Source organism: Diabrotica virgifera, chromosome 2 (genome assembly GCF_917563875.1).
Source record: "Diabrotica virgifera virgifera chromosome 2, PGI_DIABVI_V3a".
Classification (NCBI taxonomy): domain Eukaryota; kingdom Metazoa; phylum Arthropoda; class Insecta; order Coleoptera; family Chrysomelidae; genus Diabrotica; species Diabrotica virgifera.
In genome coordinates, this window is record NC_065444.1 from 7,158,444 (window position 1) to 7,183,271 (window position 24,828).

The 24,828-nt window shown below is 33.6% G+C and overlaps 2 protein-coding genes across 2 annotated transcripts in view; one reads left to right on the forward strand and one right to left on the reverse strand.

Moving 5' to 3' along the window:
• The window catches only part of LOC126879418 (uncharacterized), an 84,282-nt gene that overhangs the window by 14,434 nt on the left and 45,020 nt on the right, over window positions 1-24,828 (reverse strand). Inside the window, exons 3-4 of the mRNA XM_050642426.1 lie at window positions 19,417-19,572; window positions 84-361 (exon numbers count right to left, since the gene is read on the reverse strand). Of these exons, the coding sequence (XP_050498383.1) occupies window positions 84-361; window positions 19,417-19,572 (434 nt within the window). The remainder of the gene's footprint in view (window positions 1-83; window positions 362-19,416; window positions 19,573-24,828) is intronic.
• LOC114344326 (piwi-like protein Siwi) overlaps window positions 19,346-24,828 on the forward strand; it is a 138,572-nt gene continuing 133,089 nt past the window's right edge. The window contains exon 1 of the mRNA XM_050642425.1: window positions 19,346-19,611. The gene's annotated coding sequence lies outside the window, so the exon portion shown is untranslated. The remainder of the gene's footprint in view (window positions 19,612-24,828) is intronic.

The following is a 24,828-nucleotide window of genomic DNA, read 5'->3' on the forward strand; positions in this document are numbered from 1 at the left end:
TGCCAAGGAACCGGAAACCCCGGAAATTAGTAAAAAATGGATAGACAAAAGAACAGTGAAAACGAATATGAGGTATTACTTACCGTTATATAGTTATATGTTTCTCGTTGTCTCGATTTTAAATAAGCAGGTTTTTTGAACACCATGTTACATATCAAACCTTGTAAAATAATAGCCTGATACCATAACACTACGTGCAATAGACTAGAACTTAACACATTGTGTCCTATAACAACGGGGACGATAACGAAGCCAAAAGATGCCATTCCTTGACATACATTAGCCAAAATAGCGTGCTTTACTCTGAAATATTGAGCCAGCAGTATTTCACATTGAGCTATTTCTATAGAGGCTCCAATACCTAAAATTTGAATAAATATAAAAAAGTATATGTTGAATGGGTTGCATGTGAGAGTTCATTTTAAATGAAGTAAAAGACAGACGTACTCTCAATCATTTATTGTAACTTCCGACGACCGGTTTCGCTCTCTAAACTATGCAGAGCATCTTCAGGTCAACGGTCACAAGTCACTAAATGCTACAAATAAAAAACCAGAGTTAGAACAATGTCTGGTTGTAAAAAATGCTAAAGATCCATAAGATCAAGCCAATGTTGAACAACATACCTAAAAGTAGTGAAAATAGTAGACAAATACATAGGTATGCATGTAAAAACGGGGGCGGTAACACACGTCCCCAAGCCTACAAACACATGCAGATGTATATCGTCTATAATCATGCAATTATAACGTGTCGTACTTACATTCGGATACATGGAGCTACTACCTCAGTATTCATTAACATGATGTTATTGCTTAAGTTATGCTAATGGGATAAGGTGGAATAGACGGAGAATGTTACAAAGGTAAACAAGTTTATGGGATTTGGGAATTCTTGAGGGTGAAGAGATAGTTGTTGAGAGACAACCAACAAATCTGTGCCTGTTATTGTGTTTGTGAAGTAAACTTTAGTGAATGTCATATACATATACAATTTTTTAAAAAATTTTGATATGGTTTTAATGGTTTTAAAGATTTTTATTTCTATTTATTAAAAGATTTTATTTTTATTTATATTTATTAAAAGACTTCTATTTATTAATGTATGTGTTAATGTAAGATTGACAACGTTTGGATCAAGACGGGTAGAATGTGTATTATGTATGTTAGATATATGGATGTGCAGCTGTAACCTAAATTGTTCAGGTCAGTACTTCTAGATGTTTAAGGGCCGGTTGTTCGAACGCTAATCAACAATGATCATTATCAAATATTTAATTACTGTTACCAACTGTCAATATCAACTTTGTTTGGGTTGCTGGAAAAATAATTGATTACAATTATGAAATTACTTAATCAATTATGTTAATAATTGTTATGTTAATTGATTAACTAATCTCATAATTATAATTAATTATGTTTTCAGCAACCCAATAAAAGTTGACATTGACAGTTTTGGTGACAGTAATTAAATATTTGATAGTGATCATTGTTGATTAGCGTTCGAACAACCGGCCCTAAATGAAAGGAGTAGTGGTCGTGTAAGGGAAGACCAATCAGAAAGCTTAAAAAGTTGTAGCTAAAATATTAAATTAGCAGTAATATAATAAAAACAGTAATAAATGTGAATTGATAGACAACAATGTAGGTACCTGGAACTGAGATATAATGTAAAGTAATAACAATGTACAGTTGAGTCCGCGAGTCTTTACCCGTGCGTCATCATTTAAAGCATATGAAATAAGTCGGAAATTTATTTCACGCAACAAAAACTGACAGAAAGTGGCTATTGTTCCGATTATTGGTTTTATTATAAAATTTGACGTTATCAAATATATAGAATGTCAAATGTAAGTTTTGCTTCAAAATTTTTGTGCAGAATTACAGCTATATTTGAAGTAGCTTAATAAATTCTTTTATTATTATTGATTAATAAATAAATAAACAATTTATAAAAAAATTCAATAACATATTTTATTTTTGTTATTTTATTCACTTTGACGGAAATCTAAACACAATCATTTCTTTACTGTGTGAATGACGTTAGCTTTGTGTGTTTTAAATATTAATTGCCCAAATATAATTATTTACCTTAAAATTTCAAAGCCCAATATAAAATTAGTTGTGAAAACAACTGTTTGTGTAATATAAGGAAACTTCAAAACGCAAAAATTCGACAAAACCGCAAAAAATTCAACTGACTGACAGCCACAAAAGTAAACAAAGCAGAAACGTCAAACAAATTGTGCTTAAAATATGAAATCATACCGAATCGTCTTTTTGTGTACCTATCTCTTTTCAATGCACTGAGTCTAGATGGTTCATAAAAATAACATGTGTTTTTACTTAATAACAAACGGCATCTGGTTTGTCATGAGTTTCATGCGTGGAAGAGAATGATGCTAGATAAAAAGTATGTGTTTTATCTCGCCAGGTATTAATGACGCACGGGTAAAGATTCGCGGACTCGACTGTACCTACATTGTTGTCTTTCAATTCACATTTATTAAGACCGCTTTACAGCTTGCAAGAAAACTTGCTGCAATTTCTTGCATACAAGACTTTCATGCAAGTCTATTGCATGGTATTTTACAGCTTGCAACCCGGCTTGCATGCAATTTGAAAGTTTTACCCTTAACCTAACTTATAAACTTTTGTTTTTTTTTTTAATTACTTTATTGCTGTTTATTTAACTTGGTAAATTTCGAAATGCCAAGACTATCAGAAATAACCAAATATAAAAGGAAAAAGGCGGTAGCAGCAACTTTAAGTATTATTATTGCTGCAGCCAGCCTTTTAGTCACTAATTTAGAACTCCGAGATCGGAGATGGTGAGTAAGATCTAGTTGAACAAGAAGAGGGGTAATAATGTATCTCCAACAGAAGAATTTATCCAAGTAGATGATGAAAATGACTCTAATTTTCTAGGAATGAATGTACATTTTAATAAACCCTTGAGAAAAATTGAACAATTACAAAGAACTCTATCCCTAATAGCACAAGGACGTCCAATGGACGTCCATTGGACGTCCTTCACGGACTTTAGGGACGTCCTTTGGACGTCCGTTTTCGTCCAAGGAACGTCCTTTATACGTCCTATTTTGGTCCAAATGTCGCGCTACCGAACGTCCATTGGACGTCCATCTAAGGTCCGAGGGGACGTATATTGGAACTTAATCGGACCTTAATCGGACGTCCTAGGGGACGTAAATTGGACCTTAATCGGACGTAAATTGGACCTTAATCGGACATAAATTGGACCTTAATCGGACGTCCTAGGGGACGTAAATTGGACCTTAATCGGACGTAAATTGGACCTTAATCGGACGTAAATTGGACCTTAATCGGACATAAATTGGACCTTAATAGGACGTAAATTTGACCTTAATCGGACGTAAATTGGACCTTAATCGGACGTAAATTGGACCTTAATCGGACGTAAATTGGACCTTAATCGGACGTAAATTGGACTTTAATCGGACGTAAATGGGACCTTAAGCGGACGTAAATTGTACCTTAATCGGACGTAAATTGGACCTTAATCGGACGTCCTAGGGGACGTGAATTGGACCTTAATCGGACGTCCTAGGGGACGTGAATTGGACCTTAACAGGACGTCCAATTTTGGTCCAAAGGCCAAGTTGTTAAACGTCCAATGGAGGTCCACCTAACGTCAGAGGGGACGTTCGGTGGACGTCATTTGGGCATTCATAGGATGTCCCAGTTTGGTCCAATGTCTTGCTGCTGAACATCCATCTAACGTCCTGGAAGGTCATTCGGTGGACGTCTAGCGACGATATTTAGACCTGTGGAGAATGTATTGTGGGAAATAAAAAATATATTTTTTAAGGAACTTATATTTCATCTTATATCAAATTACAATTATTGGATATTACAGTATTTACATTAAATTACAATACACTTCTCCAAGAAATTAACGCACCACCTTAAATATGGGGTATATTTGATGTCTCGTATTTCCTAAACCTGTTGTCCCATCTAAGTGATGTTTTTATAATATTATAGCCTAGGCTATAGGTTACCTCCTTAAGCTTGTCATGCTGTAATATATGTATATTATATCATATCGCTCTCTATAGTAATGTGATATAATATATATTACAGTATAGCTCCCTGTGCATGACAAGCATAAGGAGGTAACATATTCTAGGGCCTAGGCTAGAATATTATAAAAAAAATCACCTAGATGCAACAACAGGTTTAGGAAATTCGAGACATCAAAAATGCCCAATTTTTAAGGTGGTGCGTAATGGGCTGTATATACAGGGTGTAACAAAAATACAGGTCATAAATTAAATCACATTATTCTGGGACCAAAAATAGTTCAAATGAACCTAACTTACCTTGTACAAATATGCACATAAAAAGTTACAGCCCTTTGAAATTACAAAATGAAAATGGATTTTTTCGATTATATCGAAAACTATTAGCGATTTTTTATTGAAAATGGACATGTGACATGTGGCATTATTATGGCAGGAATATCTTAAAGAAAAATTATGGTGAAATTTGTGCACCCCATAAAAATTTTATGGGGGTTTTGATCCCTTAAATCCTCCCAAACTTTTGTGTATGTTCCAATTCAATTTTATTATTGTGGTACCATTAGTTAAATTCAATATTTTTGTTTCTTAGTATTTTTCAGATAAGGCAGTTTTTATCGAGTTGCGACTTCTTTTTTAATATGTCCACGTAAAAATTTTATGGGGGTTTTGTTCCTTTAAACCCCCCAAATGTTGTATGTTCCAATTAAACTATTACTGAGGTACCATTAGTTAAACAGAGTGTTTTCAAAACTTTTTTGCCTCTTTGTATTTTTTCGATAAGGCACGTTTTATCGAGTCTGGCTTCTTTTTTAATATGGTTCAAAATATACCTAAAAATGTAAAGCATAAATAAGTTTGCATATTATTACCAAGTCTCCATAATCGTACTTAACCATATACAAATATGTGGTGGATTTGACAAATATTCACAATATTTCGATAAAAATTGACTTTTCGAAAAAGCAATAAGAGGCAAAAAAGTTTTTAAAACGTTTAAATGGTAGGTACTACAATAATAATTAAATTGAAACGTGCACAAAAGCACATTGTTTTCGATACATTGGAAAAAATCACTTTTCATTTTGTAACTTCAAATGAGTGATAAAGGCACAGAGACTTAGATCACGAGGTCACATTGAAAGGATGCCAAAAACGAGGACTCCGAAAAGGGTACTAAACTACACTATAGCTTCAAGAAAGAGAAGAGGAAGACCGGAAAATAGATGGAAGCAAGAGGTCGAAAAAGATTTGGAAAGAATGGTGTTACAGGGTCAGAAAAGAAAAATGAATAAGAGGAAGGAATGGAGAAAAATCACATATCAAGCCAGAGAAGATCTCAGTACATAAAGAAACGTGAAAAGAAGAAAAAACAAACTTTTCAAGCCATGGGCCTCTAAGGCCCTTGGTGCTATTAATATATAACTTCAAAGGGCTGTAACTTTTCTTTTGTGCACATTTGTACTAAGGTAAGTTAGGTCCAATCAAACTATTTTTGGTCCCAGGATATGTGATTAAATTTATGACCTGTATTTTTGTTACACCCTGTATATATATAAAGGTTATATTTGGTTCTTGGGACATCAAAGTATATTTTTTAGACATTCCCTGGATATAGTCACTGATGTGACATACCTCCGATTTGTTTTTTCATGAGTTTTGTAAGAGAGACTAAAAACTTTTTTATGGTTACCTCCTGTTTTCATATATTTTTTGACATGTTTTGTAGTAAATTCAACTATCTATTTACTACAAGACATGTCAAAATTTACACGTGAAAGCAGGAGATGATCCTAAAAATGGTTTTTCGTCTCCTACAAAATTCATGAAAAATCAGATAGGAGAATTTGTACATTACAATTCTCTGATGTTTGGGAAAAAGGGCTTAAGTCAGAAATGCACATCGATAATGTTTTGATGATTTCTGGACCAGAAAAATCGGCTATTTTTATTGGTACATACAGTTTACGTCTACAACAGTTTTTTGCTGGTCCAGAAATCATCAAAACATTAGCAATGTGCAATTCTGACTTACGCCCTTTTTGCCAAACATAAAAAAAGCAATCTGGTCATAACTGACCAATGAGCAATTTTAATTTAACCTAAATTACTAATGTTTCTTAAAATGAAGAGCTTACCCGATAGCGTCTCTTATCTAATCTAACAAGATCGTGCACTATTCTAACATACACAGCCACATCACGCACTATGCTCTGCTTTTCACTATCACCTATCACTCAAACTAGTTCAAAAGGCTTTGTCCTCTTCAATCTTCTAGTTTGCCCAGTAGTATCGAGGAGGATTTCCTCAATATTCTTGTACTTATTTAAGTTGTTTGTCGGGATTCCTGCTATCTTCTTGATGATTATATCCAGGTTCCATTCCTAGGTATTAATATTTGTTTATAAAGTAATAACTTATTATGCATGGACAATGTTGTTTCTTCCAATTAGCCAATACACTTTTTATATCTTTATTTTGGTTATATCTGGTTTTTTGTAGACCACTTTCAGCTGATTCTAAAAAAAATTAAAATGAACGGTAATTTTTCTATTCTTTACAATTAAAAATCAAAATATTTACAGGTAATACATGCATAAATGATTCGTTTCATAAAGAAAATTGAAAACGGATTTTATAATACTTACATAATTGTCCAGCCATAGCCAAAACTAGCATACTAAACAGTACAGTTGAGTACAGCAAAAAAGCCACTAATTTCCATTTTTCACCCCCTTATCGATGCATTTTTTTCCAATCAAAATTTTTACTAAATTTTTAGGTTATCTTATGATGAAAATGAAATAATTGATGACTTGATGACCAATGACCACGCGACGCTACATAGATACTCGCGCGGCAAATTTGAAAATGAACGCAAATTGAATAGTAAATGGCCTCTCTTTAGAGTATGGAAAATTTTACCCCTCCAGGAGGACATTGTACTCTTTTCATAGAATATCTTGTGGTAACTTTCCAGCCATAATTTAATCAGATGTTCACGGAATAGAACTTTGATAGTAGAATTCCTGGAATGTTTTGTTGTTAGGGGAAACTTTTATTTTATTTATTCTTGAATATTTCCTGTTGTTAAACATTGTAACCAATAATTTACAAATAAGATTTTCATTACATTACATGAAATCAAAACATGTTTTGGATATTAAACTATATAGTTTTATAATTGTAATAATTTAATATACAATTTTGAATTAAGATTTAATCTTTCGATCTAATCGATTTAAACTACAGTAAAACTTGTGTTACCGGCCCCCTGCCAACACCGGCCACCTGTACTAACGGCCAGTTTAAAAATTCCCCACACTAATTACAGTAAAACCTGTCAGTAACGGCCGCTAAAAATGAAAAAGCTATTGGCCGATATAGAAAGGTGACCGGTATTGCCAGTTTTTGTAGTCTAGATATAATTGGTTTGGGGAATTTTTAAACTGGCCGTTAGTACAGGTGGCCAGTAACACAGGTTGTACTGTATATCTAGGCTACAAAAACTGGCAATAACGACCACTTTTCTATATCGGCCAATAGTTCTTTCATTTTAGTGGCCGTTAGTGACAGGTTTGACTGTATTTCATTAACGTAAAGTTAACGCAAGTTAATATTTTATTGAATTATTTTGCTATTTGATCTCGTAATTGGTATAATGTGTCCAATATAAGCGTTCATAAAACGTCCGTATTTCGTCCAGTATGGACGTCCAAAGGACGTCCATATTTATTCCGTCCGAAGGACGTCCATATTTATTCCTTCCGAAGGACGTCCAACATGGGACGTCCGTTTATAGTCCATGGACGTTAGGACCAAAAATGGACCTATTTTGGACGTCCAAATGACGTCGTGTGCTATTAGGGAATTGTCCGTATTTCGTCCAGTATATATACGTCCATATTTGTTCCATCCGAAGGACGTCCAACGTCGGACGTCCATTTTTATTCCGTCCGAAGAATGTCCAACGTCGGACGTCCAAAGGACGTCCATATTTATTCCTTCCGAAGGACGTCCAACGTCGGACGTCCAAAGGACGTCCATTTTTATTCCGTCCGAAGGACGTCCAACGTCGGACGTCCAAAGGACGTCCATATTTATTCCTTCCGAAGAACGTCCAACGTCGGACGTCCAAAGGACGTCCATTTTTATTCCCTCCGAAGGACGTCCAACGTCGGACGTCCAAAGGACGTCCATATTTATTCCTTCCGAAGGACGTCCAACATGGGACGTCCAAAGGACGTCCATTTATAGTCCATGGACGTTAGGACCAAAAATGGACCTATTTTGGACGTCCATTGGACGTCGTGTGCTATTAGGGATATTTCGAAATACTATTTCTGCGAAACACAAATTAATTATTATCCTAAGGTACTTAGCTAGAGGAGAGAGAGAGCTTCCGTAGCTTAATATACAATTATTTACAATAATTATAGAATCTCAGAAAGTGCCATTTCATTATTCATTCATTTCCATCGTTGATATATTTCACAAACAGAAAACAGCTGATCGGCATGTATTCGTGAATCCGTGTCGTCAATGACATTTGATATTGTGGAAAAATCAAATTCCCCTAGACTTGCATGAAAACTTGCAGAAAAAATGGCACCAAACCGATTATCGCGCAATTGCAAGAAGTTGCATGCAATAATCAACTGACGACATACTGCGCATGCCTTTAGGCAACTTTCTTGCGTCTTGCAGGTAGAATTGCAAGCTGTAAAGGGTGCTTTACAGCTTGCAAGAAAACTTGCTGCAATTTCTTGCATGCAAGACTTTCATGCAAGTTTATTGCATGGTCTTTTACAGCTTGCAACCCGGATTGCATGCAATTAATGTTTTACCCTTAACCTAACTTATAAATTTTTGTTTTTTTTTTAATTACTTTATTGTTGTTTATTTAACTTGGTAAATTTCGAAATGCCAAGACTATCAGAAATAGCCAAATATAAAAGGAAAAAGCCGGTAGCAGCAACTTTAAGTATTATTATTGCTGCAGCCAGCCTTTTAGTCACTAATTTATAACGCCGAGATCGGAGATGGTGGGTAAGACCTTAGTTGAACAAGAAGAGGGGTAATAATGTATCTCTAACAGAAAAATTTATCCAAGTAGATGATGAAAATGACTCTAACTTTATAGGAATGAATGTACATTTTATTAAACTCTTGGGAAAAATTGAACAAGTAATCGCAAAGAAATCTATATTTCGAGATACTATTTCTGCGAAACACAAATTAATTATTATCCTAAAGTACTTAGCTAGAGGAGAGAGCTTCCGTAGCTTAATATACAATTTACAATAATTATAGAATCTTAGAAAGTGCCATTTCATTATTGCACCCAATTCCATCGTTGATATATTTCACAGACAGAAAACAGCTGATCGGTATGTATTCGTGAATCCGCATCAATGACATTTGATATTGTGGAAAAATCAAATTCCCCTAGACTTGCATGAAAACTTGCAGAGAAAATGGCATCAAACCGATTATCGCGCAATTGCAAGAAGTTGCATGCAATAATCAACTGACGACATACTGCGCATGCCTTTAGGCAACTTTCTTGCGTCTTGCAGGTAGAATTGCAAGCTGTAAAGCGCCCTTAGAGCGCCCTTTACTGTTTTTATTATATGACCGCTAATTTAATATTTTAGCTACAACTTTTAAACTTTCTGATTGGTCATCCCTCCTTTCATTAAAACATCTAGAAGTATACTGACTGAACAATTTAGGTTACAGCAGCACATCATCCATATCTAACATACATAATACACATTCTACCCGTCTTGATCCAAACGTTGTCAATCTTACATTAACACATACATTAATAAATAGAAGTCTTTTAATAAATATAAATAAAAATAAAATCTTTTAATAAATAGAAATAAAAATCTTTAAAACCATTAAAACCATCAAAATTTTTAAAAAAATTGTATATATGACATTTACTAAAGTTTACTTCACAAACACAATAACAGGCACAGATTTGTTGGTTGTCTCTCAACAACTATCTCTTCGCCCTCAAGAATTCCCAAATCCCATAAACTTGTTTATCTTTGTAACATTCTCCGTCTATTCCACCTTATCCCATTAGCATAACTTAAGCAATAACATAATGTTAATGAATACTGAGGTATTAGTAGCTCCTTGTATCCGAATGTAAGTACGACACGTTATAATTGCATGATTATAGACGATATACATCTGCATGTGTTTGTAGGCTTGGGGACGTGTGTTACCGCTTCCGTTTTTACATGCATATGTATTTGTCTACTATTTTCACTACTTTTATGTATGTTGTTCAACATTGGCTTGACCTTATGGATCTTTAGCATCTTTTACAACCAGACATTGTTCTAACTCTGGTTTTTTATTTGTAGCATTTAGTGACTTGTAACCGTTGACCTGAAGATGCTCTGCATAGTTTAGAGAGCGAAACCGGTCGTCGGAAGTTACAATAAATGATTGAGAGTACGTCTGTCTTTTACTTCATTTAAAAAAGTATATTTTTAATGAGCTGGGATCTAATCGTAGACATTAAAAGCCGAAGAGAATGAGCCCGAGTTACTACATATTGTAAAAATGAGGAACGCACTTTACAGCCACGACCTTCCAGTGCTAGTGTATGGAGTGGAAGCGTGGACTTCAAGTGAGGCTATTATTAAACGCTTGGAAGCCTTTGAAATGTGGGTATAGACGCAACACGCCACTACTAAGAACAAGTTGAGTCGATAGAGTTACCTTACTGTAGTTAGAGAGTGCAAACACCCCTGACCACAGCGCAGTAGACGAAATTTGGTTTAGTCCCCACTTCCATGCGAAACGCACTGTATCTACAATAGAACCTTTCTGTCTTTCCGTGAATTTTTACATTTTGACTCTGCCTTCGCGCAGCTCCATGGTCAGGAGTGTTTGCACGATCTCTAGCTGAACCAAACAACACAAATGATCAATATAATAAAGAGACGCAAGCTGTAATAATTCCGTCACATTATGAGACATCCTGAAAAATATGAACTTGTGCATCTAATCATTTAGGGAAATATCCAAGGTAAATATGGTCCTACTAGATGAAAACAGCATGGCTGGATGATCTAAGACAATGGTCGAAAAACCGACTACATCATTATTTAAAGCTGTTGCCTATAAAGTCACGATAACGAATATGGTAGCCAAAGTGATATCAAACGATCGTAAAGGTCATGGTACTAGAAGAAGATCCTTTCGTTGTGCTTTTTGGCGTCCTATCAGCTTTCTATATGATACAAAAAAATAGAGGGAGCAAAGGTTAATATAGTTAATCCCAGTAATATTCCCAAACGCTCCATGGTCCTCACCCGTGTCCTCGAGAAAGAGACTGATGAAACAACCATCAGATTCCGTCTAAAGGCCGATGCCGCACTGCAGGAAGTTTGGTAGGATGTTGGATGGTAGATACCTGCCTGGCGACCATCTAGCTACTCAAGGCTGTATGACACTATGCATTTTCTTGTATCATTTCTAATATCGTTTCTGATATGTCAAAAAATGCATAGTGTCATACACAGATACAAGAAACGATATCAGAAACGATACAAGAATTTGTGTCAGGCACAGATTCTTGTATAAGAACTGCGCCAATTTCTGCGCAAAGAGCAAAAACGTAAAACCTGCTGCTGGTAAAACATCTAAATGTCATAATGGCGGCTGAAAATGAGATCATATGATTTATGTCTTGATGAATTTATTTGTGTTTTTGTAGGTATTATTCATAAATCTTTTATTGATACTTAATATACCGTTTGGTATGGACTACTACTGTTCTACTAATAACCATATAGGTATTTAGCTCCTAGTAAAGTTCAAACTATGTATAACTTTGGGTTTCATGTTGCATAATTTTTTAATAGAGGAAAATACAATAGTTCCTAATTTGGATCAAACTGAAGATAATTCTAATGCAAATATTTTAGCACAAATATCAAAACAAAATAAAAAACACAAATAATCAACAGTCAACGTAAAAATTCTGGTTAACATTAAAATGTTAAATTTATGTTTTTAAAAGTTTATAAATTTTATAAAATCCTTAAAATCAGCTGTAGACGCAGTACTACCAAATTACCATACCAATTGTAACGTGACAGGGTGACAAACAAAATTTCGACCAATCACGTGCCGAATTTCATACAATTTTCGATACAAGAACTTGCATAGTGTCATACAGGGCACAAATGTACGTACAAGAAACGATACAAGAAAATGTATATCAAAAACGATATCAGAAACGATATTAGAAATGATACAAGAAAATGCATAGTGCCATACATAGTATCATGATACAGCCTTATACAGTCTTATATCATGATACAACCACGAATAACAAAACGACGGTAGCCGCAGTGGCTTCCCACTACCATCTAACCATCCGGTGGTTCGCCAGGCGTCTATATCCACCATATCGGTCGTGTTTGATATTCCATCCGGGTAGCCAGGCTATGGAGGAAAGCGTAATAAGTGCTGTGTATAAAAGAAGGGCAATTTGGGACCCAACAGACCCACTATGTGACTAACCATGGCTTAAAATATCTGTTTTATTTATTCTTTGCAGATGCATTAAAAAAATTCAATATTCAAGTCAGGTGAGTTTAAAAAACCATTTGTACCTTTAAGTCGATTTTTCTTCACTTTCTGAAAAGTGTAGTTAGTGAATGTTACCTCTAATAGGACGATATGCTAAAAGACAAACCAAATGTAACGTAACAAATGAAACAAACGATTCCTCAGCAGTCAGTGACTTCTGACTTCATTTCACACTTCACTGCGCCCAGGATGCAGCGCCCCTTCACCATCCACCTTTAAAATCCACCCTCCAAGCGACCATTTAGCATCCTGCAGTGCGGCATCGGCTAAAGAGGCAAAATCAAGACTTTAGCCAGAAGACTGGTTGCAGAAGAAGGCGGAAGATGGGGGAGGACGCGCCTCAAGACGCAGCATTCTTACTTTTATTGCTTTTATACCAAGGGATAGGTTGTGGCGGCTCTTGAAGAAAGTCCCATATCCGGTTGAAGGTGGATCTAGCTTTTCCGATGCGCGTATCTCTCGGGTCTTGGTCAATTCTTCATTTATTATGGTGCCGAGGTAGTTGTAGTGCTTCACCTTCATTCTTTCTACAGGGGTTTACTCGACGCACGTAGAGTTGACCTTCTCTTATCTTCTTTTTTACACATGTAGTGTGTGTTGCATAAATTCCTTGTTTACTATGGGTCGAGTTTCTTGTAGATAAAAGTTAAAACAATAGCTTTGATCGCGCAGTACGTCCTGGGTATACCCAGAGGGAGAACGCCTGCGCATTACAAAATTGGGCGTTCGCGGAGTCCAAATCTTTCCCTCTGAACACCCTCCGGATTTTTAATTCGGTGTTCGCGCAGTACAGAAAAAAGATCCTGAACATGCCCGGGGTACGCTCTCGACGTTCGAGGATTTTGTTTCGGATTTTAAGTTCGCACAGGCGCACAAAATATTTGGGAAGAATTTCTTGACATTCTGTTCTTACTCCTTCCAATTCTTAACCTAAAATATTGTTTTGTTAAACAACTTGTAGATGTAGATTCTGGTTTTTAAAGTTTTGAAATTATGTAAAGTGTTGTGTCATTTAAATATTCTTCAAACAAATTTTAATATTTTTTATATTAAAGCTTTTTTGTTGTTTTTGTCAATGTTTTCCATTTCGTATGTTTATAAATAAGTAGGTACCTTTTCAAGTATTATCACAGACCATATATACTTATAGACGTTTCACGACCATGGCCCTGATTCTAAATCAAATTTCGACACTAAACAAGTCGCTTTCAATATGGCGATGGCGACTGTCGAAATTATTTGACACGGAGATGAATGAATGGCCAAAAGCGAGGTTAGGTTTAGTTTAGATGTGTTTTGTTTATTTCTTGCAAGGAAAACTAAATCAAAAGGTATTATAATATAGCTGGGTTTAATTGAAATTTGCTTGTTTTGAGGAATTAGATAGAATAGTATTAAATTAGAAATATAATAATTGAGAATGTCCACAACATGAATCATCAACTCAATGAAAGATGTGAGGTAATAATCTGGGAAAATTAGTAAAAAACAAGGAAAATTAATTACCAGCTATTTTATTGCTGGACATGCTGAAATAAAATCTTCAAGATTTCCTATATTAGTAATATAGCTGTGCAAAGTCCACAGAAAGTGTGCTATTTTGTTTATAAACAAATTAGCGCTCCGAAATCTTTTTTTTTTATTATTGCTCTAAAACTCCGAAAATTTTAACTTTAAACCAAAACACTCACATAAAAATTGACAGTAATTTAATTCTGCACATTAATAATTTATTCCAATTTCCTTCGACGGAAATTTTCTTCGGAAAATTCGGGTTTTCCAAACAAAATCTTTAATTTTCAACTAAAATTTGAGGGAAGTAATTATTTATCAATAATTAAATAATTTGGTGACAGTGACATAAATCTTTTTTGTTATGAGTGTCTTGAAGATATGAAAATTTGTATGTACAAAGAAGACCGGAATTAAAAGGTATCTAATGGTTCAAAGATTAAAATCCTGTTGTTTATAACTCTGTCGCAAATGCCGGTCAAATTTGACCGGTTATACCTGGAATCACTCCTCGCAATTCAATTTGTTTTTCTTCGAAAAGGACACAGAAGCCGTGCTCTTTTCAACAGCGTTAACTTAATTTAATTTAATCTAATATTTTCTGAGGGGTTCTATTTGTTTATAAGCCAAAAAATTGTTTCTTTATAACATTCCCGAGACCGCTCAAATGGTCCAATTTCAATCCTGTAAGGTACGTTGAATAGGTATAGTGCTTTTTTATATGAAAATCATAGTTATTCTGGTGTATCATAATCTTTCTGGTTATTATTTCGACCGAAATTTTTTAATTAACATTTTAATTATTGCTAAACTATTGGTTAGATTGTCGCCGGTCTCCTGATATACAGAGAGGGGCTAAATTATGGAATAAATTCATTTTCTCTAAAATGGACGATTTTAGAGAAAAATCCCGAAACAGGTCGATTTTTATTTTTAAATTAAATTTCTTGGCATATATTTCAAACTAGTGACGTCATCCATCCGAGCGTGATGACGTAATTATTTTTTTAAATAGGAATATGGGTTCGTGTTGTAGCTCATTTACAAAGGCGTTCAATTCTCTATTCAGTATTATAAACATTAGTTTCATTATTTATACAGGGAGGCCAAGAAAAATTTTGAATTAAATTAATTGACGCAAGAAGAAGAATGCATGTAATTTATTTAACTCAAAATACATTGTATTGCTGTCAGAAAATAGAAAAAAATGTTTATTTTGCAAATAAACATTGCTTTTAGCTTAAATTAAAAGTTCAAACTGCCAATAGGTAGGAGGGAGTCTGTTTGTGATTTAATTTAAGCGAAAAGAAATGTTTATTTGTGAAATAAACCTTTTTTTCTATTTTCTGACAGCAGTACAATGTATTTTGAGTTAAATAAATTACATACATTCTTCTTTTTGCGCCAATTAATTTAATTCAAAAATTTTTTTTGGCAACCATGTATAAATACCTAATGATATTAATGTTTATATTACTGAATAGAGAATTAAACGCCCTTTCAAATGACCTACCACACGACCCCTATTCCCATTAACAAAATTATCGATTACGTCATCACGCTCAGATGGATGACGTCACTAGTATGAAATATATGCCAAAAAATTGTAATTTAAAAATAAAAATCGACCTCTTTCGGGATTTTGCTCCAAAATCGTCCGTTTTAAAGAAATGAATTTATTCCATAATTTAGCCCCTCTGTATAATCTACTATAATAAATCTTTCATGTCTTCAATTATTTAATTATTGATAAATAATTAGGTACTTCCCTAAAATTTTAATTGAAAATGGCAGATTTTTTGGGAAAACTCGGATTTTCTGAGTAAAATTTTTGTTGAAGGAAATCGGAAAAAAAATAACTTTGTGCAGAACTAAATTACGGTGAATTTTTATTTGAGTGTTTTTGGCTCAAAGGAAAAAATATAGGAGTTACAGACCACTAATTGAAAAAAAAAGAAGATTTAGGAGTGCTAATTTGTTTATAAATAAAATAACACACTTTCTGCGGACTTGTCATACCCCATATTACTAATATATGCAATCTTAAGATTCGATTTTAGCAATAAAATAGCTGGTAAATAATTTTTCCCAAAAATGGTATTTTTTCGATAATTTTCCCAGACTATCAACAAAATCCAAGAAACCGAAGCGCCAACCCAAATTCTGAGCAGTCTCAACATAATAAGGTTAATATCCCCAAGAATCGCGCGGTGTCGAAATGAAATTGCGACTGTCGAAATGAATTAGAATCAGGCCCCATGTTAATCTTTCGGATCGAATTAACGCCATCTCTTGATTGGAATGGGAACTAAATTGACAAATTTTAGTTACGTGGGAATTTCAACTTATAAATTTTGCGGGATTTTTGATGAAATTTCGCAGGAAATTAAAACAACAGAAAGACAATTCAATGTTTTATTCAATATTTTACTGAAAACTTCAAATATTACAATTTGTTTTCAAAATGCTAAACACTACTGCCATGTGTCACGTGAAAGCACTGATGTGTAATATTGAGTTGAATGAAAATTTTTGAAAAAATCTTGTAGGATGATTGTTTAGATAAATATTACCTTATAATCTTTTACAAACTTCCAAAAATATATAGGCCAGAAATGTTGATGACACACTTGTCTATTGGAATAAACTGTTTCAGGATCTATTATATTGTTTTTTTAAATGTGGAGAAACACAACACGGGATGATCAATGTAAACTAAAAATTCTACTCATAAAACCGGATGGTTAATACAATTGATTAATATTGTGATTAAATCTAATTAAATAACACCACTATAATAAAATAATTAAACCACAAACTGTAAAATAAAAAGTAAATAACAAATGAATTTAATTGTCAACTGTCAGTTGTTAAATATGACAAGAAAATTGACTGACAGCGACATCTCTGGATTGGAATGGTAACTAATTTGCTGTCTTGACCTTGACAATTTACGTGAAACGTCTATGAGTATGTATGGTTTGTGAGTATTATTTTCATTCGATATTCGATAATTATCTATTACGGTAGTATGTATTACAATAAATTGTAGTCTGTTTTTACTTAATTTCTTCTATCTAAATGAACTTATAAGTACCTACATATTCTTGTGGTTTATTTTTCAGTTTAATTTATGAGTTAAATTAGTCTCTTATTGAATATAATAAAACATAAACAATACATCAAACTTATTCTGAAACTATTTCTTGTGTCTTGTTATATTTCATTATTTTTGTGGTGTAATAAACCATAATACAATGCCACAACCCATTAAATTCAATACATAGATATCAAAATTGGAAATGATTGTTTTACTAAATTATTCCTTCCTTCAGATAATGTTCAACCCTCATGAAGTTAAAGGTAATTTTTATATCTACATATCAACAATCTTTTACTCTACAAAAATGTAAGCTGGATTTCAGAGTGGAAATAACCACATTATATTGTGGAAATAATAAAGAAAGACTATCAAATTTCTACCTTCTAAGAAAGGCATTGAATTATTGAATAGAAAGTTAATCCTTTGCCTGTTGCCTTTATTCTCTTTTCTTTTTCTTTTTCTCTTTGTTGACATACAAATTTGTTGCATTTGCATTTTTTTTGACATTTATTTCGACGCTGTGTCTAGGTACACGCTAACGTGTACGCAAATAAAAAAGTTAGGTACACGCTTAAACGTCATTAAGTCAGTGACGTCATTATTTAGCGTGTACTATGACTGGGTTTTTTGGTACACGCTAATTTGAGCCGCGTGTATGCTGTGGTAAAGTATCTGTAAGTATTGTGAGTGTCAGAGTGTGGTTAGAATTTGTCTAATCGCGTTATGTTTACACATAATCGCCTATGTTTATATTGATTTATAAAGAGTTTCCTTATTTTTTTACTTGTTTAGTGTTTTTTTTTAATTAACTATGGAGTGTGGACAATTATTTAGTTCTTTTAATTAGTTTAACAACATTTTAAAACAGTATGAAAAAGATAAGAGACAAAAATTCGTGATTAAGGCCCTTAATTTAAGGGTAGCAGAAGTAATAAGATAAAATATACGGGGCAATTGGTTAGTGTGATAAAACTCAGTAGATCCGCTAGAGTAATAGATAGCAATAAAAGTTAGTAACAAAATGTTTAGCAAACTTTAAGCTTCATATTACAAAATTACTAAAATTAGTTAGAATGTTACAGCGGAGTTGGATAATATAGTGGCAGACCAAAGTTATGTTTTTTAAATGGAACACCCTATATTTTATTTTATGTTTGAAATCTTCTTAACTTCCACATCACAAAAATATAAAGGTTTATTATGTTATACAGGGTATTTACAAAGTTATAACCAATTTTCTATTAAAATCGTAACAAGTGCAACTCCCTGTATAAATAAAAATAAACACCACAGCAAAAATAAACACCAATATAAACTGGTATAATTATTTTAACAGTATTTTGTATATATCGTGTTAAGTAATATTTATTTTGCTAACATGAATATAATATACTTTTATATACATGCATATTGTTTTATTACAATTAAGTTTGAAATATCTGAATAGTTTTGCTTCCCTTCCCCTTCCCTTAATAAAAATATTTTTTATCAAACAAACAACAAACACCAAACATATCAAAATAGCGTGTACCAAAATATAAAGTCACTGCGCACGCTAAATAATGACGTCACTGGCTTAATGAAGTTTAATTCGCGTGTACCTAACTTTTTTAATTGCGTACACGTTAGCGTGTACCTAGACACAGCGTTATTTCGAAATAAGAAAGAGACAACAAAAAGCTTCCTTCTCTAACCTTAATGTATGCAACCCATCATTACATTGCGAATCCGAAAATTGTTCGCGGAGCGAAAAATCCTGAGCATGTCCAGGATAAGTTTACGTTGACGCCTGCGCATTGGAAACTAATCCCGAACTTACTCTGGGTATGCTCGATTTGTACTGCGCGAACACTACTAATTAGATTAATGAAATGAAACCGGGAGTTGTCTGTTGTCTATAGTCTATTACATTTCTGCGTCACCTCGAAGCAGTACTGTGTGTATGATTAGCGGAAGCCGGAAGCGCTCAAATAGATACTTTCCAAGGAAAAGACTTCCACGGGTTGAAGAAAGTTTATTCTTCGTGTGCTTGTTATTTCTATTCCTCATTATTTAACTACGACTATAAATACTTCAACTTCAAATAAACCATTCAAAATAAAATCAAATTTACCACAAACTATTCCCGCCAGCGGAAACAATATTCCTCCAGAATATTCAGCCAGGCCCATCCATAAAAAAAGAAGACCCGCGCATGTCAAACAAGTGCCGGCAGTAGCAACAAGTCGCGGCCATGTGCTATTTGAAATAAGGAATCTCGAGGTAGGATCTGAAAAAAAGAAAAGTTTTAACGGAAGTGGAGGATCTGGTAAGTGTATTATAAGTTTGTTTTTGTTTATAACAACCTTATCAGTGAATTTTTAAACAAATGATATGATTTTGTGCTCGAATATATACATATTTATTATTTTGATTCTATAAAAACAAGTCGGCTATTTTGGAGCCGGCAATTATTTTTTTACATAGTACAATATTTGAATTTGATGCAAATAAAAAGATATCGTTGGCAAAAATATTTCTAAACATAATGCATTAGTAAATTATTATTCAAAGACTAATTTTTTATGAATGTATGATGAATATTTTTATGAATGCATTTAAGGTGGGCGTTATGCCTTCTATGAATTTTATGAATATGTCAGCGAATTTTTGTGAAACCTGATCAAGTGTGCAGGTGCAGTACCTACGAATTTTAAAAAGTGAAAACGCCTTTAGAAAATGGCTGGTAATTCGAGCAATGTTTTTCCAGATATGTGGAAGAAAAGATTAATTTTTAAATGTAAAAAGTATCCCCTATAATTTATTTTTTATTTGTTGCAAACAATTATTTAACTGTAATTAGCTCACTTGTTTTGATTTTTATGCATATTTACTAAATCTATATATTATGTTTTGAATAAAAAATATATAAAAGAAGAGACTTTATAATCTACTACAAATTTTAATGACCCATCTGTATGATGGAGGACATCATACTTTACAGTGCTTGTTTGAGCACATTATGTTGATACAAGAAGTAATCTATAAATTAGGTACTTATAGGTCTGGATCCCGCGTATGAAAAAAAAGTTGATTAATAGCAAGCTGAAAATTTGTTAATAGCTTAAGGGTGTCTAGTCGAATAAACTTTGATATGTGTGAACACTGGAACAGGGGTAGTTTTAATTGTGGAACAGGTTAAAAATTTGGAACGGTCACAGCACGAAAACGGCACATTTATTTTGTCCGACAGAACAGACTTAAACTCTCCGAACAGAGATTAAACTCTCATGAAAAAATCAGACTGCTATTTATTACCTGTCATAATTCCTGTCATTTGACATATTCTACATGTTCCACTCATTAAAACGCCCATTTGGTGATCAATAGCAGTCTGATTTTTGCATGAGAGTTTAATCTCTGTTCGAAGAGTTTAAGTCTGTTCTGTCGGACAAAATAAATGTACCGTTTTCGTGCTGTGACCGTTCCAAATTTTTAACCTGTTCCACAATTAAAACTACCCCTGTTCCAGTGTTCACACATATCAAAGTTTATTCGACTAGACACCCTTAAGCTATTAACAAATTTTCAGCTTGCTATTAATCAACTTTTTTTTCATACGCGGGATCCAGACCTATTATTCCTTTGTGTCTATCTCTAAGTTTTATTCAATTGTTCATTCATTAAGCATTACAATCCCTATTGATAATAGCTAATGCCATGGCAATCAAAATCCTATTCTTGGATATATTTTAAACCCGTTTTTATATCCATCCCTAATCGCCACCCCTTTCTATTGTTTATTTATTTATTTATTTATTTATACGGGCAAGCCCAATTCGGTAATACATTAATAAGATATTGATAATTACAGTGTTGAATATATAAGAATAAAATGAGAGAGTACAAAACATTTAAAAAGACATGACAAAGAAAAATAATTACAAAACAATTACTAACAAATAACAAGGTTATGGCATTGCTAAATATTTAATTTGGTTAAATGGTTCTTAAAAACATCAACAGAGTTACCAAAAAGTAAAAGGTCACCTAGGGAGTTAGCAAGTCTTAGTGTTCTAGGAACAAACGTAAAATATGAGTAATTATATCTATGAAAAGAAATATGAAAGGTTTGAATTTGTCTTGTTGATCGTGGTGGAACAAACAACAATATTTTAGCAAGGAGTTCAGGGCAGTAGTATATGCCATTGATAATATTAAACAATACTGTAAGATCTTTATGCTTCCTACGGACATCCAGAGAAGAGATATTCAAAAATCGTTCCATATCTGTATAATTATAATTGATGTGTTTTTTGAACCCAATATATCTAAGAAAATTATGTTGAACACTATCAAGTTTGTTCTTGAGGTGTAAATAATGTGGGGACCAAACTGGAGAACAGTAGTCAAGGTGCGTCCTGACTAAAGAACAATAGAGCATTTTAATAGCGAACACGTTCGTGAAATCACGAGTTGTCCTTTTAACAAAGCCAAGCATTTTCATGGATCTTTGAGTAATATTGTTGATGTGATGGTTAAAGCTCAGAGAGGAATCAAGAACAACACCTAAATCTTTAATTGAGTCTACCGTATCCAATAATTGATCATTTATGGTATAATCAAATACTGATAAATGATGATTCCGACAAAACCGGATAATGTGACACTTGTTGACATTCAAATCCATCCCATTATCAAGACACCAGTTGGCTAAATTATCTAAATCTGATTGCAATGATATTGCATCATCTTGATTATTAATGATTTGATAACAGATTTGATAACATTGTGGCAATTTCTTCCTGGCATCGCCTTGGAGATGCCCTTTATCCATGTAGTTGCCAGTCTTTCTCGTTTTCGTTTTTCTGTGGGGGTCCATTCTAACACTTTTTTTAGGATTCTTCTTTCCTCCATTCGTCTTATGTGTTCGTACCATACTAGCTGTTGTTTCTTGATGTCATATGATTGTTATTTCTATTTGTTGTCTAATCTGGTCGTTTCTTATTTGTTTTAATCTAGGTGTTGTTGCTGACCTTCTCCAAAAATCCATCCCAGTGGCTAGTAACTTATCTTTGTACTTTTCTGGTTAATTGCTAGACTTCAGCTCCATAGGTTAACACATTCACGGTCATAACTGCATAAAATTGAAGTCATTTACTCCATAAGAATATGTGTACACAATGACAGCGTGTCCCTGAATGTGTTAACACTGGTTTTAATATTGTGTTGAAAATTCATTTTTTATTTTCTGTTCTTATATTTTTTGCCACAGTAATAATAATTAACCCTGGAAGCTCACACTTGGGTGTGAGATACCCATCGCGACACTTAACTGCATGTAGCTTGCGCAGCTGCATTTCAATGGTAATGCTGCTTTATGTAAATTCAGTCTCTAGTCTGCCAAGGACGGGTGTGTAGTTGCGGTCTCATTTGAGCAATATTTCCAATCACGGGAATTTATTGAATACAGACTGGGGTATGTAGCACCCATGTGTGAGGTTTGCGATCAAGTGTGCGTTCAAGTTAATGACCTAACAACACAACATCCCACAAATTTAGTAAAGAAAACTAGGTGTTATTTCTGCAAAGGCAAAGATGGAAAAGCTAAGCATGCATGCTCGGCTTGCTATAAAGCATAATGCATGAAGCATAGAGCCACACTCTCTTATGAGTGTAGTTACTAAAATGAGTGAAACTGAAATACCTGGCTAAGAATGAATATGAGTTCTATAATCAAAAGATGTTATATTTTAGTTAGAAAGACCATTTTGTTGTTAAGTTAAATTAAAATATTTTGAATTATGTTTCCGGTTTTTTAGAAAATGTTTTTTAATTATTTTTAGGTATTTTTAATATTTTGTTCTTTTGTGTTACTACAATTAAGAGAGAGAAAATAAAATTACAGTAGACTCCCGTAAGTTCGGCCACCTCGGGACCGGACCCTAGGCCGAACTTAAAAGTGGCCGAACTAACCGATGCTTATCTAAAAAATGCCCGTTTATTGTTTGTATGGATCTAGCAAAAACAAAACACTTGTACATTAAGTAGAAGACAACACAGAGGAATACTCTGACATATATTTAACAGAATATATGAAAAGGTAGACCGTTACAAAAATACTATAAAACAATACTTACAGAACTCTAGGCCTAATAAAATTTTAAAATATTATTGCATATTGGTGGTTTGGCTTCTTAAACACTTAAAAAAAAGTCAGTAATTTTTTCTGAATTTTCTTTTCTAATGATTTTTGATGATCAAAGTGTGTGACTAATGCTCAGAGAGCCGGCCGGATTAAGCGGAGACCGAACTAACCGAGGCCGAACTTACGGGAGTCTTCTGTATTGATTTAATTATTCGTATGTATTCAATAGTGATTAGAGAGTCTCTGGAAATCATAAAATATTTACTTTTTTTTATTTCTTCACAAAAAATCATTGGGTATCTGACACCCATGTGTGAGGTTTATGTAAAAAAAAATAGGTGTGATCTTCCAGGGTTAACCTTTCTTTAATATCTTCTTCATTTCATCCTGTACTCTTTAGTTTTATTCCCATATATACTTATTCACTGCATTCACTGCAGCTTGCAATTATTGTCTCCTGTTCCAGGTTCAGGTTCCCTGTTTCTTCCATTCCTACACTTAGATATTGTGTTTTTTTCTTATTCACCTCCAGACCGGATTTTCTATATTCCTCTATTAGTTTCCTTGCCATAATATATTATATTCAAGATTTTCCTTGTCCTGTGCAATTACAATTTGGTCATCTGCATAGTGCAGTGTGTAGAGTCTTGTATCTCTTATTGGTAGTCCTATTTCCATTGCACTTCTTCTTCCATTGTCTAAGCAGCGATACTCAACCTTTGTCTTTCCTGGGCCACATACTAGCTATTGCCACAGCTTGCGGGCCGCAATCAAGATGAAGTAGTATACAGAGTGTTTCATTGGGAAACGGAAATACTTGAATGGTGAATAGAGGTAAATGAGGTGGTTCTAGACATACTAAATTTATTGCTCCATCAACTTTATAACCGAGTTACAGGGTGTTTTATCAATTTTGCCCATTTCTTTCTGGGCCCATAACTTTAGAACTACCTTGTATATTTTTTTGCTATTTCCATTTTTTGCGCAGACAATTCAATGATTTTAATTTTGAAATTATGTCGAAATTTTTAAGAACTCCAACTTTCAAAACAAAAATTTCGATATAATTTCAAAATTAATGTCATTAAATTGTCTTCGCAAAAAATCGAAGAGAGCAATTAAACTTAGTTTTTGTGCCCTTTTCAAATGTGCAGACGAATTTTGAAAATTTTAATATACAGGGTGTTGTTTCAAGGTCACAATTATTTTAAATTTTTTTTTTGTTAATCCGTAACTGAATTCTTCTTGCTATAGTATTTTTACTACAAAAGCGATATTACGTAGGTCAAAATTTTTGACGTAAGAGAACTGTCAAAACATTAGAATGTGACTTTTCATTATTGCCATGTTTATTCGTAAGAGAACTGTCAAAACATTAGATTGTGACTTTTCATTATT